The sequence below is a fragment of the Uncinocarpus reesii genome, genomic scaffold (genome assembly GCF_000003515.1).
Source record: "Uncinocarpus reesii 1704 scaffold_1 genomic scaffold, whole genome shotgun sequence".
Taxonomy (NCBI): domain Eukaryota; kingdom Fungi; phylum Ascomycota; class Eurotiomycetes; order Onygenales; family Onygenaceae; genus Uncinocarpus; species Uncinocarpus reesii.
In genome coordinates, this window is record NW_003052500.1 from 267,793 (window position 1) to 283,507 (window position 15,715).

Genomic DNA, 15,715 nt, shown 5'->3' on the forward strand with positions numbered 1-15,715 from the left:
AACTGAGTATGTTAAATTTGTTTCATATAGTAGGAAACATTGACAGCCACAAAGGAGATGCAGGGGGAATAGGGAGAAGGGCGTAAAAGCCCATGCGGATTTCATGCAGAATTGGCTATTCAGAATGAGCCAATCTTATAACATCATAACGCACTCCGCAACCATGAAAATGCACCATTAAAGCCCAACAACCGGAACACACTTTAGCCACGACATAAAGGAAGACAGATAAGGGTTGACGACAGCCGCGAAGTATGAATTGAATCTTCAAGAGATAAACTACCCTTGAGGGTACTCCAATAGGAAACAGGAATTGCTTCGATAAAAAGAAGACCCGAGAAAATGGATACCAACTAAACTCTAGTTTTCTGCGCCGTCTTGTTAGCGGATGATGTTGTAAGGCGAACAAGAATGACTTACCAAACTCGTTGCCGCAGCAGCAGCAGCAAGGTCTGGCTTTCCACTGACACTTCTTCCGACAACTCTTGGAAGTGCCGAACCAGCAGCGGGTGGGGGCCCGTTAGACGTTCGCTTTGCTGCTACCGTGGAGGTTATGTTTTGGGTCATCTGGCGTTTCACGGCACCAGGTCTAACAGGCGAGTTATTCGATGAATCTCGGGTTCGCCCTAATCCGGGTTTCGATGGCGGTTCCGGAAGCGGGCGTGCACCCGGTGTAGATCCCGAGGTGTGTCGTTTCGCAGGGGAGTGGCTCGCAGCTGTCAAGTGCAACCTCGCACGCGGATTAAACTTGGCTCCTGTGATAAACTCATGGTTCATAGCGTCATGCGGGTTAACACGGCGAGCGGGGTCCCATCTGAGGCATCGTGCGAGAAAATCAAGGAACGCGGCGTCATCACATTTCAAAACATGCCGGAGACTTTTAGAGCTCGGTTTTCTGCGACGACCTTTTGATGAAATTACATCACGCGGTTTCCCGGTCGAGTCAAAGAACAGCCTTCGTCGAGTACTCTTCTCAATAAGATGCTTTTCTGGAGGGCCAAAGACCTCCATAATGCATGCCAGTTGCTCCTGTTCGTTCTCCCCAGGGAACAGCGGGTAGCCAGTATAAAGTTCGGCCAAGATGCACCCGAGGCTCCACATATCAATGGGCATCCCATAGGACATCCCCAAGATGACTTCCGGCGACCGATAGAAGCGGCTCTGAATGTAAGTGTACACCTTTTCATTCTCGAAACAACTAGAGCCGAAATCGATGACTCTAATCCCGCTCTGAATGGGGTTAACCAGCAGGATGTTTTCCGGCTTCAAATCACAATGCACGACCCTCTTGTTATGGAGGAGTATAAGAGTACTCAAGATCTGTTTCGTAAAACGTCGAATCAATTTGATTGAAAACCCGCGGAAGTCATGCGCCTTGATGAACTCGTATAAGTTCATCCCAAGGAGCTCGGTCGATATACAAAGGTGACCACGGAAATAGAAGCTTTGAACGAAGTTGATGACACTATGACGGCGATGGGGATCCTATGCCTTATTGTCAGCTCACAATTCGCGTTGAATTGGCATAATAGCAATCTGCAACACCTACCCATTCCTTCAGCTTTTGTAATATATTAACTTCAACAAGGGCCTGCTGGTGGAATCTCTTCTTATTCCGAATGATCTTTACTGCGACAAGTGTACCGGTCTTGTGGTCCACACATCTAACAACTTGTCCAAAGCTCCCCTTCCCGAGAACATCGACAATTTCGTACCGATAAGCAAGGTGGTCCCCAATTATAATATTATAATCGCCACGCTCATCATCGTAGCCAAAATTAGCGGTTGAAGCGTTCAGGTCACCCACGAGTTTCTTGGCTTTATGAGTGCCACAAAAATATATGTCCTTGAAATCGATGATTTCACCCCGTTCAAATATATTAAGATTAGCGACTTTTAAAGCCTGGGCGGGAGATGCACGCTCTTTAGGGCTTGCTCTGCGACGAAGCGTTTCCAATTCTCGCGCAGCAACCTCAAAGTCTTTCCGTTTAGTACCGAGTTTTCGCATCTCTTCTTCGGCCGCGAGGTCATCTCGATCACCGCTCTGATCTTGAAGACGAGCTCTTGCAGTAGGTGAAACTTTTGACCCACCCAAAAGCTTATGAACAGGCGATAAAATTGACGAATTTGACCGATTGGCTGGGGTTTCCACGTCTCCAGAGTCAGTGGACGGACTTGGGTTCGCTCCAAGGCCTTGGTCACTGCTGACGCTCTGATTTCTTCGCGGTGAGGGTACACTAACTAAATTCGAAATCGAAGTGCTTCTCTTCGATTGGAGCTGGGGTGGCTTCGCGGTTGGGCTGACACGTGGGGCAGAAAGGTGATTCCAAGTCGCGGAGGCTGGAAGTCTGGGTGGTGGCATACTATCAAACTTGACGGGATCTCTGGCCGAATTAGATATGGTTTGTATTTTCGAATTGACCTGGTCCTCATTCCTCCTCGGAGAACGAGGAGGAGGAAAGCTGATTTCCGTTTCAGCATCGTCTGGCGTGAGACCAAAACTGAATAAATCTGCGTTAGAAATCGAAGAAAACTGAGTCTGTGGCCTTGGTCCTGTAAGTTTGCTGTTCATCGCCCGCGCATACGCATCAGAAATATGGTTTGGCATAAAACCGGGTTCCTCATTGCCCCGTGGGAGGGAACATGAGATGTACGGGGAAATATTTCTAGTAGAAGAAATTTCCAAAGTGTCAAACGCACTGGAACTGTTCTCGGCGCGGAATTTCGTAAAGTCAGTCCTCAATGCGAAATGCGAGGTATTGCTACGGGCTTGATCGCCAGGCGGTAGAGCATTGAAGAAGCTAGCATTGGAGGCAGTCAAAGGTGTGATTGGAGTCTTCGCGTTAATTTGTCGCGGGGGAGTTGCACACAATTGCGGCGGCATGTCTTGGGAGGCTTTATCGCGTAAAGCGTTGATTTTAGTATTGATCGGGATGCTTAGAGGTAGCAAGTTAAGGGGCGGAAGCTTCAACGGTTGGAGGTTCTTTTTGGTAATGTTGACCGGTGGCCGGGACTTAAGCTCTTTGACGGGGGTTTCTTCAGAATTCTGTTTCGATACACGGACACTCTCGCCAGGGCGGCTAGAATTGGAGTCTGAATCCAATCGAGACGTATCAGCAAAGTTTGGAACCTCCAGCGGTAAGCTAGATTTTCGGGGGGTGAAAGATAGCTGTTGGTCGTTCTTTGGTGACTCGTAAACTTTAGGAATAGCAGGAACAGGAGGTACATCGTCCTCGTTTCTCCCATTATTTTCCGTTCGAAGTTTAGGAGTGGGTAGCCTAGATGTTGAAAGGTTTTGAGAAAGCCTCGCCTGTAAGGAGCCACTAGAATTCCGGGCAGAGTTATAACTCGTATTAGACGACAAAGATATACCCGAGCCGTATGATTTGCGCTGAGGATCCGGAGTTGTCCTTGTAGATGAAGGAGTCACGCTTTTCCTTGGTATCGCTGAGGGTGATTGAACAGAGGACCGGGGGCGTGGAAACCCTAGTTCAAGATGAGTAGGGGACGCTCGCGGTACTGGAGGCGGATGTGGGATAAGCGACATCCTTTTCATCCGTCTCGCGTCCGTAGGGCTAATGGTACGGGCACCTAATCCGGTGGCGTGAGGCGGCATCATTGAAACTCTTTTGGAGGAAGACGGGGTGGTCGTCTTGCTAACTGCACCCTTCACAGGCGTGCGAATTACATTGCCAGTGGAATGTCTAGAATCGTCAGCTGTGGTAGATGGAGTGGTGGACGTATCGTAGCGGTTGTGGCTCGGCGGTTGCAATGACCTTGCCTTTTGACTGCGGGCTGCGTTTAACGCCGCTGAATGGAAAGCAGAGTCGGAGGTATCGTGGGAGTTGCGGGAAACTGTATTAGAGCTCATGCGATTTTCGTCCACTACTTTCTTTCTAGAAAAGCTTGGCCTCCTCGTTGGAGGGATATTGTTATCGCCATTATCAGATACCAGGCTTCCTGGGCCAATGGACTTGCGAGGACGACGTGTAGTTACCACGCTTGGAGGCACAGGAGGAACATAACTTTGGCGTCTCGCTCGTGCGGTTGAAGGGACGGACGATACAGAGGGTTTAGGTCCAGTAGCGGAGCGGTTAGCATTGCTGAGACGTCGAACCATACCCGACGGACGGGGTTCCTTGACACCCTGAATCGCTGGGGTGGCTGTCCAGCGGTTTGTAGGATTCGTAGAACCTGATTTTCCATCGTAACCAATCCCGCCATGGCCGGGCAGAGGGAAGTGACTCAAGCTCGGCTCTTTGGACGTGATGCTATTATGAAAATCATCAAAATTAATCGGGACGAGGAAATCTCCGTTCTCTGACGGTGTGTCGGTTCCTTCGTTGGACGTTGAGTTAACAGGGCGCGAAGGGGGATTAACCGAATCTACCGACGAATTTGCGGAAGGCATTTGTGTGCCGATTGTGCTCGACACGATTCTGTAAATGCACGTTAGAGCTTTTCGAGAATATGTTTCCTGGTCTATCATACCGTCGTGTAGCATCGGCATCTCGGGAGCCAAACGTTGATCTACGTTCGAGGATGGACCTTCTCCTTCTGGAGCCAGCGACACTAGTTGCACTCGCAGCTTGCGGTTGTGATTGAGAAATGGAGGCGTTCATTGCGCTCCTGTGCAAGGCTTTCCGTGATGGTAATTCTGCTACGATTGGTGGTTTGCGCTGTCAGCAGGGTTTTTCACACGCCAATTAGATCAAAAACCATAAACAATGTCATTATTCCATACCTCCGGAGCTTGAGCTGTCATTGTGGTCGCGAGTTGACGAGTCTGACTGAGATAACCGAGATCGGGACGATTTGGGTAGTCTTTGAGAGGTCATCTTATTCGACATGGTCGAAATCCCAGCAAAAGTCACCATGGGTGGTAAACCGCGTCCCCAACGGAGCTCGCTTTGCAACGAAGAGAGAGAAATGCCCTAGAAGCACACAGCTAGGAATATCAAACGTGTTCGAGGCCGGCAAAGACGCCCAGAGGGAATGGCAGTCCTCCTCGCTTGCCGGGAAGCGGCAGGTCTTCGAGAGGAGTGACCTGTCGAGTCCTGCTACCAATCCATGGCACTGAGAAAACGGCAGACCCAGCAGCAAGTATGAGTGCGCCGCAAGATCGTTCACGGGCGGTGCACAGCAGCAGGGATTGAGACGAATTGCTCGATCTCGAGAACCCGGATTGTTTTCTGCTATTATTTTGGAATGGGAGGTCGCAATAAAGTAACGGGCCGCCCAGCTACCATGAGTCGGGCTAAAGTTTGGGGTGACGGCTTAGTCACCGCCAGCTCTGAAGAGGCAGTTGGTCGGGAAACAGCATGCACTCTTTTAATTGCCGCTAATTTCATGAATCGAAATGAGAGAATGGAGATATTAATGCGGAATAGGAAGTTTCTAATTGTTCTATCTAGCATATTCCATGTCCTAAATGCTCCGCTATCAAAAGGGGGAGTTAATGGCAAATATTATGGCTGACTCGGGACGCAACCAGAATAGCGATTCACGACGGCGTACTTCGTGCATTTAACCATGCATACGGAGTAGTAAATCCCCTTTCCATTTCTCAGATAAAACTCTTCTATACGGGGTACGATCGGTTTTCATATGCCTTCGTGCCGCACGGGATTCTTGGGCTAACAACGTACAGCTCTAGACAAAGGGGGGCAGAGCTATGACCTGCTTGCATCGCCTGGGCCCAAGTAGGGAGACGATCCCGGCCTTTCGCTCTGTTCTTCCACGAAGAATGATGCGGACCGCCTTTGTTCGAACTGCTATCAGAACCAACCGCCAGCCCCTTTTCTCCAGCCGAAAGAAAAAGGGCTTTTTGCGGGGAAGCCAAGGGAAAATAGCTGACTAAGATTTTCTTCTGCGGATAAACATCGCGCCGGCCTATCGCGTGACGACATATCACATGCATTGATGGCCAGCAACCACGTCCTGCCTTCTGCGGGTGAATGACTCCCAACTCCATCTCAAACTTGACCCGATAGCGCCTTGCACCGAGCAATGGGATGCCCTACTGAGCCTATTTGCGGCTGATCAGTGGGTACCGACTATCCAGCCAACTGCCGACAATGGACGAAGAAACAGCAGAAACGTTTGTGAATCGAGATGAGCCTGTTCCTGACATTAGCATCGACAACGGGGACCACGAAGTCCCATCCAAAAACAGGCTATCTGCGACGTATGTGAGGGAAAAACTACAGGGAATGCGGCCCGACCGCACCGATAGCCATCCTGAATCCTTACAAGATCGTCTGTTTTCCAGGTAAGGTGCGAGCTATCATAGGGGACATGACAAGGGTTAACGTCGTGGTTCCTGGCCTGTAGACTTCTTCAGCAGGTGATACCAGCGGAAGATGGCGACGAGGAGGATGATACATTGGATGCAAGGCGCCACCAGCCGCCACCGTTTAGTCTTCCGACTATGACAAGCAACTTCCGACGGTTCAATGCTAGGTGAGCAGCGATTGACGCAGACGCAAGCAAATGACTAACAGCTCGATAGGATTGGCATCGTTTTTCAATTTCAAAACAAGCTTGTGAAGCTGTTCGGCTGGAGAAAGCCAACCCAGACTTGGTCATTCCTTTTCGTCTACTCTTTTATATGCCTAGACCCTTACTTGCTCCTAATATCCCCTTTTGTGATCCTTCTCTTCTTTATCATGATTCCCGCATTCCTAGCACGCCACCCTCCGCCTCCTCCGACTACCACGACTTCTAGCACGACGCCCTACTACTCCTACGAAGGCCCGGCACTTGCTCCCGCCAAAACCATCAAACCTGTTCCCGAAACTTCGAAGGATTTTTTTCATAATATGAGGGACTTGCAAAACTCCATGGCTGACTTTTCTGTTCTTCACGATACCGCTGTTGCCGTAATATCACCGGCCACAAATTTCTCCAACGAGACTTTTTCATCAATGCTATTCCTCTTATCTATTGTTCTCGCAGTTTCACTTTTTCTGACAGCCCACCTTTTACCTTGGCGTTTTATTTTCCTCATTGGAGGCAACATGGCTATCCTATCTAGCCACCCTCGCACCGGAGCTGTCTTAAACATTTTCCAGCCACGCGAAGATCAAGCGAAAGAGGATACTCAGAGGGAAAAGGAAAAGAATTTGAAATCGAATATCGTAGCTTTTGGAATCCAAATCCCGACAACCTTTTCCGGCGTTTTGGAGCGATTAGAGTCGCTAGTTGCACTCTCCCTCGATTCATACCCAGAAGAGCGCGAGGTTGAGATATTCGAACTCCAGCACCGAACATTTTCACCCTTTTCTGGAACTTCTGAATGGGAGTCGTTCGTCTTTACTTCGTCCCCTTATGACCCGCTCTGCCCTTCTAGGATTGCCGGTGACCGACCCAAGGGCACCAGGTTTTTCGAAGATGTGCGCCCTCCACGTGGTTGGGCTTGGAAAGGGAAAAAATGGGAGCTGGATTTAGAATGCAGAGAATGGGTAATGGAACGTATGGTTACTGGGGTAGAGTTTGAAGTTCCCAGCAGCACCGGCGACGGGATCGGCGAAGAAGTTGGTGGCTGGGTTTGGGACCTGCCATTCCAGCCTCCTCCTGAAGGGCTCCGCGGTAAGCCGGATGAACTTAGAGGTAATGACATGCGGAATGATGGCACTTCAAGAGAGGACAGATACTCTAAAGTTGAATGGGAAGAGGCGACCAAGCAGGCCGATAGGACCGGTGAATGGAGAAGAAGAAGGTGGATCCGAATCGTCCAGAGGGTCAAGGTTGATGAGAAGCTTTCAAGTGCTTCTTGATTACAGCTTTGGTCCTATGACTTCGACCAATACTGCCGATTCTACAGGGCAAACATTCCAACATACTCCGACTATATTTTACATCTTAGATGCGCGGTCGTACATTGTTCTTTCGAACAGTGAGATCATTTCCATCGCTTGTGGATCGCCGTTCATGAGGACTTGCCCACCGTACGCGCCGCAGAGATTCGCTTCTCTATCAATGAACTAGGGAGATTCCGAAGTCAGTCACAACCGATCCGAATCGAGAAACGAGCTGGTGAAAGTATACGTACCCAAAATAGATTCGGTAGCCCGCCCCACAACATGGTCCCCTTCCGCCGTCCCCAGGGAACATCATCCAAAATCAGAATACCCGCTAGGCCCCAGTCATATCGACATGTTTCTGGAAAGTCGGCATTAAACGACTGACTGTCCTTTCTTGAGGCGAAAATCTTTTGCAACGCTGCTTGACTTTGCGCTGAGAGCTGCGGCTCGAACATCAGTTTTACGGTCTCTTTCCTCAACAGCTTCTCATCGTCGGCAAGCAGGCTCTTCAACACCTTCATAAAAGATGGAATAGAAATCGATACCCCATGACCCCCACACTCTTCTGTCACGACGCCCATTACTGGGGGCCCGTTATATGGGAGAACCTTGCCCTTGCGGTCAGGAATGCTAGGGTCACGAATCGTCATCCCGACTATCCGATCTTTGAGTGACGCATTTTCGAGAGGCCAAAATGTTGTGTCTGCTTCTATTCCTAAGGGCCGCCAAATATTCTGTCGCATATAGTCTTCCAGGCTTGATTTGGTGATCCGCATCACCAGTAGACCAACCCAGTCGAGACTGGTCCCATAGCTCCAGCCGGTACCTGGTTCGAAGAGAAGAGGGCAGTTGAAACGAGTCGTGATGGTAGTATTGGTGTTGGCTGGTCGTCCCATTATCTTGTTATATTGTTGGAGTAGGGGGCTCATGGACTCGTAGGCGAGGCCAGCGGAGTGGGTGAGGAGATGGCTATTGTGGCTATTAGATAGAGCGGCTATTGAATCAAGCACTGGGAGCTCACCGCAAGGTAATCGCATTTTGCCGTTTCTTCAAGATTGGCTCCTTTGTCTGGGGGTCAAACTCCAAGATCTCCAAATCCGCCAACTCCGGTAGGATCTCGGCAACATCGTCATCGAGCTTGATTAGCCCACGCTCGACGCATTGCAAGGCCGCAATCGAAGTCATAAGTTTAGTCAAGGAGGCTACCGCCATGATATCATCCTCCTTGATGGGTGGTTTGGGGTCTTGATCCAGGCGCTGGAAGCCGAACGCTTTGGTGTACGTGAATTTGCCTGGAGAGAGATCAAATTAGCTGCAGTCTGAGGAGGAAACAGCGTAGTTATACACGTACCATCTTTGCTTGAAGCTGCGAGCACGGCATGGGGAATTCTGCCGGCGCTGCAAGCTTCTTCAAAGGCTTGTTCGAGAGATGCCATGGGCTAGATTAGTTAACTACTATCCCACTTGGTCCTATAGAGCTGGCTTACATAGTATCTACGAAAATCAGGCTCCAGGTGGTCCTTTGCTGCCTTTTATTAAGGAACGATGAGGGTTCCAGGGCTGGAATTTGAACTGGGGGGCGCTGCCCTTGGACTCCCCGTTGCAGCCTGCTCTCGGGCGAGTTGCTTATTGTTAGGAGGAGCCATGAACTGCGGGGACGGCGGGGTCCAACGAAACCAAACCAAACCAACAACTAACTCTTTAGCAGCTTCCAGCTCCAATTCAGATCTCTCAGAGCATCAACAACTGCCTCAAAGCTCCCTGCTCGAAAGACGTCATGAAGGCCTAGGCAAGAGATCCGAATTTCTGTACAGAATATGTACATTCAAACGAATCCATTGACTGATTGGTTCCAGCACCCACCATGTCCCTTCAGACTGACTCGGAGTGCTTGGGAAGGCTGCATCTACAGCCAATGTAGTTCTCACGGAGTACACACACATCGGATGGCAAGGATGTAGCGGGGGTTTGACTTGGGCTCTGCCCTCCTAAGAATGTTCGCACCGCCTCGTACCAGGCGTGACAAGGCTGGACACCGGAAGCCCTGCTCTTGCATCTACACTTTGTGGCAGGATATGAATGGGCAACCGCGTTGTGATGATGGCCGGGCTGGTCAAGTGAATGGATGAGGAATTGCAGGTCCTTCTTGGTGAGGCCATGGTGAGGGATTGAGGCTGAATGATTCCCATTCAATATGGGCCTCGTTTTGGAGCATAAATAGTCCCATTGTGCTTAACAAGATGCCTTCTTTTTCCTTTATTTCAACAGTCCTCATTTGGACCCTGAAGTTATACTGATACCACGCCTTCGACCTGTGAATCCGAACCGTTGGCGATCCCACCACATCCTTACCGGCAGCCCCCGCCTCTGCAGATTAAGGCTCACTCAGCCCTTGTGTTATCTTACATCCATTCCTACTCCAGGAACCGCTGCGAGCTATGTCCGACAAGCCGCAAGGGAAAAAAAAATGAAAGTATATGAAAAGAAAATGGTAACTTATGGGATTACACAGTATGCCTAAACCCGAGCAGCTCCCTTCCCGTCAAGGACTCTATGTTGTCCTACCACTCTGGGCAGGCCGAAGCTCACAAACAAACCTCCTCTAAAAAGTGGAATTCTTTTGTCCAGACTGGTAACCGCAAGGTAATGGACTCGTGGCGTCTTGCGGGGTGGTATTCGTAAGAATTCAATGACTGATACCGCTTTCACAGGACAAGAGAGACGTATACCGAGAGCTGTCAAAAGCCAATGAACACAAGAAAGCCTATGACACCTGGAAGAAGGTTTAGGGGACAGCAAATATTGAACAAAGTGTGATCGTCAAGATCAGAACTACGCTACTTGGCTTTTGTTTCTGGCTATGCGGTGTAATTACACTGGAGAGAAATTACTAGCTGTGATGTGATGATACTCTTTGATGATTATAATCGGACCACGGTCATGCCATTCCTTAGATCCTCGCAGATAATTAGCCCGTAGAGGAGGTTTTATTCCTCCCCATGCTGCCATACTGCAAAATGGAAATACTTTATTATCCACAGAAGTGGGTCTATGCCAACTTGAAAGAAATTCGAAAGTGAGAATGATAAAAGATTCCCGCATCAAGGGATTCTTCACGGCGGAGAAGCCAGTATTTTCTTCTCGAAACTCTAAAGAAACATTATGTTATTGACTATTTTCGCGTTCTGTTCTTTTTTTTGTATCAAGTTTTCAGTTTTTGATAAATACAGCCATTGTTAACGCATCGGAAATGTACTCAATTTTAGATCCCTTGCAACCCAATCCTATGTAGCGTGGTTCGGTCGACGCCACGGTGATAGATAACGAGCTTTAACGAGAAACTCATAAGGCTGCGTAGAAAAGAATGGTAGCAACAATGAGGGGAAGAATCAACTCTTTCACATTATTGTGACCGGAACCATTGGGCTTGGTGGTAGGAGATATGGTTGCAGTCACGGTGGCAGACTTGTTGAAAGTATTGCTAGAGGTGACATTAGCTTTGGTGGATGTGAGCATGTCATCATTTCCAATGGTCGGAATAGTTGCATTGCTGAGGCGCGATCGAGTCACGGTAGGATACGGCGGTGTCAAGGGATCCATCACCCAAGCAGGGAAGCCGAGTCTTGGGGTAACTGGAAGCTTTGTGGCTTCAGCGATTTCAGATGTGCAAGTGCTTGAATATGATGTTCCGAGAGTGAGATTGTAGGTCACTGATTCCTTAACCACGGTGCTTCCAACTGTCGACTCAATGTTGCGTTTGACGTTGTTTACTTTCAGCTGATGGACATCAGCTCTGTGCACGCATTCAGCGCGGGTTGAGGTAGCTGCCCGGCCTGGTCGAAGCAGTCAGTTGCAATGAACAGGCATTAGGGACAATATTTGTGCCAAATGGCTAGAAATAACATACACCTTGCATCGAACTTTGGGCCGATGGGTTCGATGCTAGTGAGCCTGTTAAATGACGAGTCAATACTGATCTAAAAGATACAATGGTCAGGAAAGGGCATACGCGTCCACACAATTAATGATCTCAGCATCGCGAAATCCCCAACATTGCAGAACAAGGGATTCTCCCAAACAATAGCTTCCTGCTTCCAGTCCAATGCATGCACCTCGACGACTTCACAGATACTATTAGCCAATATCACAAGTGGTCCATGGGAGGGATTCTACTTACATAACTCTCCCTGAAGCAACTGTAGCCACAAGGACGGAGAATGGCAACAAAGCTTTTGTGAGTTTCATCTTGACGAGAATCACCAAGCCCACAACACAAACCAGCTAACCAGACTCTAACCTTCCAGATATCAGAAATGAACAGATGGGATCGATCAAGTAGCTGAGCAAAGATACTAGGCTTTGTTGATGAAAGATATGTATGAAGGAGGAGACAGAAAAAAAGAATGTGAACAAAGGATGAAGTTTATATATGGAAGAGAGAGCTTCTGTTTACCCTCACAACCAGGCTCTTCCCCTTTAGGAGATCACGTTATCTTCGCAGTGATATACTTGGAGGGAAAGTCCCGTTCAGTTCACGTGCTTTGTGGAGAGTGTGCATCCATTGGTATCAAATGAAGTGTTTGGCAGGATCTGTGACAGGTCCTAAAGGATGACTCCGCTTGGAATGTAGCCAGTTCCCATAATGAATAACATGTTATCCAAGTGATGGAAGCAAGGAAACTTCAACACATGCAAACACTGCAATTCCAATCTCGCCTGTATCCCAAATCCCACGGAAAGTATGGGCCACTGGAACACGATATGCAAGATTTAAAGCGGAAGACTGTATCAACTACAGCCATAGAAAATCCGGGGCAGGGTTCAAATGCAGGATTGAAAAAGCAGTCATTATTGGGAAATCCACCATTACAAAGGTGTACAAATAGTGGCTCATTCATTCCATCCAAAAGTCCTCCACATAAACGCCAAACCTAACCCCCGCAATGTGTAAATAACCTATGCAATTACTTTTTATTCCCTTTCCATTTAATTAGCCTCCGTTTTATATCGCCCTCAGTCTGCTGCATGGGGTTGAGCTTCCTATCCCGCACCATTGCAGGAATGTTGTCGCCGTATTTTTCTACTAGTCGCTCTAGCCACTCCTCTTCTCGTTTACTCTGATGCCTAGGTTTTCGTTTCTTCACTTTCTCTTCTTCGATCGCAGCCTGCTTTTCTAGGGCGGACACGACCTCCGTCGGGGCATCTGTATGTCTGGGGGAATAATCTTCGGCGTCTGAGAGTTCATTTAAAGGGTCCTCGAGAGGATTCATTTTTCTGCGCTTGCGGCCTGCAATCTCGACTGTCTCTTCGTGCTCTCCTTCTTCTTCGATTCGTATTATGCGCAGGATTTTGCCAGTTTTCGGGTCGCGTTCCACACGAGCTTCGCCTGGTTGCACTTGAACATCTCTCTTTCCTTTGATAGCTAAGGGATTGTAGGATTCGCCGGCATCAATTGTGGGCTGTAGCGGCTCAACGTCCTTTTCAACACCGCCGGCTGGCGCATTTAAACGGGTAGCTAATCCAAGGCGGTGATAATTTTGGGTAAGAGTCAACTTCTTATCCCTAATAAGAAAATGTGTTGGTCATTGCAGATATCGATGAAGGGGCCAGAGAAGTACCGACCAGTTTTTGGCTATGATTGCGTTGCCCAGAACATTGATCTTTTTCTTTCCGTTTTTTGCCTTTTTGCTCTTAATTTTGATCTTGGGCGTAGAAGAGCGATTCTTCTTTCTCTGCAGGACTCGACCCATAATGGATGCTTGCACAGTTGTCCTGCTGCTTCAAAGCCTGTCGATAGCCATCGCCGTGTTGTAAAATATTGATGCACGACGTTTGGTTTGCATTGGCCTTGGCATGTTTGTACCTCACCAGTGCCAAGCTCGCGTTATTACATAATTGCCGCCGACCCTAAAATAGCTCAGGCTCACGTGTCGATCGTATCAAAACATCGCAGCTCCAACGCCAGGGGCCAGAGACAGCATCAATTGCTAGGGCATATCTAACAGCTTGGAGCAGCGATGATGACGTTGAAGGCCTTTTTGGGTGGAAGACGCCAGGCTTCAATTCTCTTTTTGTCATGTCTTATCTTAGCCTTGTCCACTTCGGCCATCGCTCACACTAAGCAGGCCTCCGTTGCTGAACTTACGGCGCCTCAAATTGAAGAAAAGCTGCAAGTAAGGATATCAGACTCAGCTTAGCAAACTCAATGCGTGTAGTCGGCTGTGTATCTAATATATACTGCTCTACCAGGAATGTCCCTTGGTGCAGTCATTGAATGCGCATAAGCAGGCAACTGCTCCGCAAACTACCAGTTTAACCTCGAAGATCTTTGCAATTCTATTCCCTGGCAGCCCTGCTGTCAATGCTATTTTAGCCACATTTTATATCTCCGGACCTCCAAGTAAGCCGCTTTGGATTTCACATATTTGATACTACGCATTCTGAACAAGGCCTAGATTTCCTCTTGGCATTATGCCCCCCAAATATCGACCCTTCCTCACTTTCAGTGATGGTTGCATTCGCTGTAGGTGGACTACTAGGGGACACCCTTTTCCATCTCCTTCCGGAGATTTTCCTGGGCGAAGACTCCCCTCAACACGTTCGTTTCGTTCTTGTCGAGCCCAACCGAAATCTACTCCTTGGTGTTGCCATCCTAGTTGGCTTCCTTACTTTTGTCGCTATGGATAAAACACTCCGGATAGCCACAGGCGGAGAAGGCGGCCATGATCACAGCCATTCTCATTCACCAGCAGCTCCTAAAGCCGACGATGTGGCGTTAGCCACCGGCTCTTCCAGATCTACCAAGAGCTCAGACGAGACACTAAGACAGCGGAAATCGGAAAAGTCTACACCCCACGTCAGTGAAGAAAAAGAAATCAACCCAAGTGTAAAGCTGGGTGGCTATCTTAACCTTATCGCTGACTTCACGCATAATATAACGGACGGTCTTGCGATGGCGTCTTCATTCTACGCCTCGCCAACCGTCGGTGCTACCACCACGGTGGCCGTATTTTTCCATGAAATTCCCCATGAAGTCGGTGACTTTGCCCTGTTAATACAATCTGGCTTCTCGAAGAGGAAAGCCATGGGTGCACAGTTCGTTACGGCAATCGGTGCATTCTTGGGCACTTTTATTGGAATTGCTATTCAAGAGTTTGGGGGTGGCGATGCGGCTTCTGCTACTTCCTCATCCTCTACTGGCTTGCTGGGTACCAGTCTTATGCTTGGAGATTTGCTCCTCCCGTTTACGGCCGGAACGTTCCTATACGTGGGCACCGTTGCCGTTATACCGGAGCTTTTAGAGACTGGAAAAGATAAATCTGTCGAGTTTAGGAAAACCTTGCAACAATTTGCAGCGATGTTTGCGGGTGCGGGGATCATGCTGTGGTAAGTTTTGCTTGTCTACCATTTCGTGCCCCTTTACCCGCGGTGTCGATACTTGAAATAAGATACTAAAGGGATATTTAGGATATCGTGGTCATAAGGGCTCAATCTGCATTAAAAGCAGGTGTGCGCATGCAACCAATGTTCTACAAGGAATAGAAACAGGCATGAAAGAGTCTGAATTTCATTGATATTTAAGAGGCTCTAAAGTTGAAGTAGAGTGGATACTACATTGTAACTTTTGGTCAGAGTTGTATGTAATACTCCATAGCTTCATATGCAGCTCATAAAAGAAATAAATTTACACGCATGTCCGAACTGGAGCATGGGAGATCATTATCATAGTTGTATGGACCCTTCACTACCATTTCAGCACTACTACCAATCGATACAATCACAGAAACCATGGGAGCCGATAAAGTGGTTTTTGAATCCTTGATTGAATTTATAAACGCCAGTGTTAGACTCGCCAAAACACAGAAAAGTATCCAGGCCACAGGAAAGCAGGAAACGTGAAAAAAGACGAA

At 48.5% G+C, this 15,715-nt stretch overlaps 6 protein-coding genes across 6 annotated transcripts; 2 read left to right on the forward strand and 4 right to left on the reverse strand.

Moving 5' to 3' along the window:
- Nucleotides 1-353: 353 nt before the first annotated feature.
- UREG_00241 (dual specificity tyrosine-phosphorylation regulated kinase 2) lies at nucleotides 354-4,622 on the reverse strand (the record flags this gene model as incomplete). The annotated part of the gene is made up of 4 exons (XM_002540682.1): nucleotides 354-368; nucleotides 421-1,485; nucleotides 1,550-4,439; nucleotides 4,492-4,622. 4 exons carry the CDS (start codon nucleotides 4,620-4,622, stop codon nucleotides 354-356), a joined length of 4,101 nt encoding a protein of 1,366 aa, XP_002540728.1.
- A 1,455-nt stretch (nucleotides 4,623-6,077) lies between these two features.
- UREG_00242 (uncharacterized protein) lies at nucleotides 6,078-7,778 on the forward strand (the record flags this gene model as incomplete). The annotated part of the gene is made up of 3 exons (XM_002540683.1): nucleotides 6,078-6,271; nucleotides 6,334-6,462; nucleotides 6,512-7,778. The coding sequence occupies 3 exons, from the start codon at nucleotides 6,078-6,080 to the stop codon at nucleotides 7,776-7,778; spliced, it is 1,590 nt and encodes a 529-aa protein (XP_002540729.1).
- A 78-nt stretch (nucleotides 7,779-7,856) lies between these two features.
- Nucleotides 7,857-9,241, reverse strand: UREG_00243 (beta-lactamase; the record flags this gene model as incomplete). Its single annotated transcript, XM_002540684.1, has 4 exons — nucleotides 7,857-7,985; nucleotides 8,054-8,774; nucleotides 8,827-9,097; nucleotides 9,157-9,241. 4 exons carry the CDS (start codon nucleotides 9,239-9,241, stop codon nucleotides 7,857-7,859), a joined length of 1,206 nt encoding a protein of 401 aa, XP_002540730.1.
- A 1,906-nt stretch (nucleotides 9,242-11,147) lies between these two features.
- On the reverse strand, nucleotides 11,148-12,050 carry UREG_00244 (uncharacterized protein; the record flags this gene model as incomplete). Its single annotated transcript, XM_002540685.1, has 3 exons — nucleotides 11,148-11,638; nucleotides 11,713-11,756; nucleotides 11,983-12,050. 3 exons carry the CDS (start codon nucleotides 12,048-12,050, stop codon nucleotides 11,148-11,150), a joined length of 603 nt encoding a protein of 200 aa, XP_002540731.1.
- A 719-nt stretch (nucleotides 12,051-12,769) lies between these two features.
- UREG_00245 (uncharacterized protein) lies at nucleotides 12,770-13,555 on the reverse strand (the record flags this gene model as incomplete). Its single annotated transcript, XM_002540686.1, has 2 exons — nucleotides 12,770-13,367; nucleotides 13,428-13,555. 2 exons carry the CDS (start codon nucleotides 13,553-13,555, stop codon nucleotides 12,770-12,772), a joined length of 726 nt encoding a protein of 241 aa, XP_002540732.1.
- A 270-nt stretch (nucleotides 13,556-13,825) lies between these two features.
- Nucleotides 13,826-15,288, forward strand: UREG_00246 (uncharacterized protein; the record flags this gene model as incomplete). Its single annotated transcript, XM_002540687.1, has 4 exons — nucleotides 13,826-13,978; nucleotides 14,055-14,205; nucleotides 14,255-15,191; nucleotides 15,273-15,288. The coding sequence occupies 4 exons, from the start codon at nucleotides 13,826-13,828 to the stop codon at nucleotides 15,286-15,288; spliced, it is 1,257 nt and encodes a 418-aa protein (XP_002540733.1).
- Nucleotides 15,289-15,715: the final 427 nt, after the last annotated feature.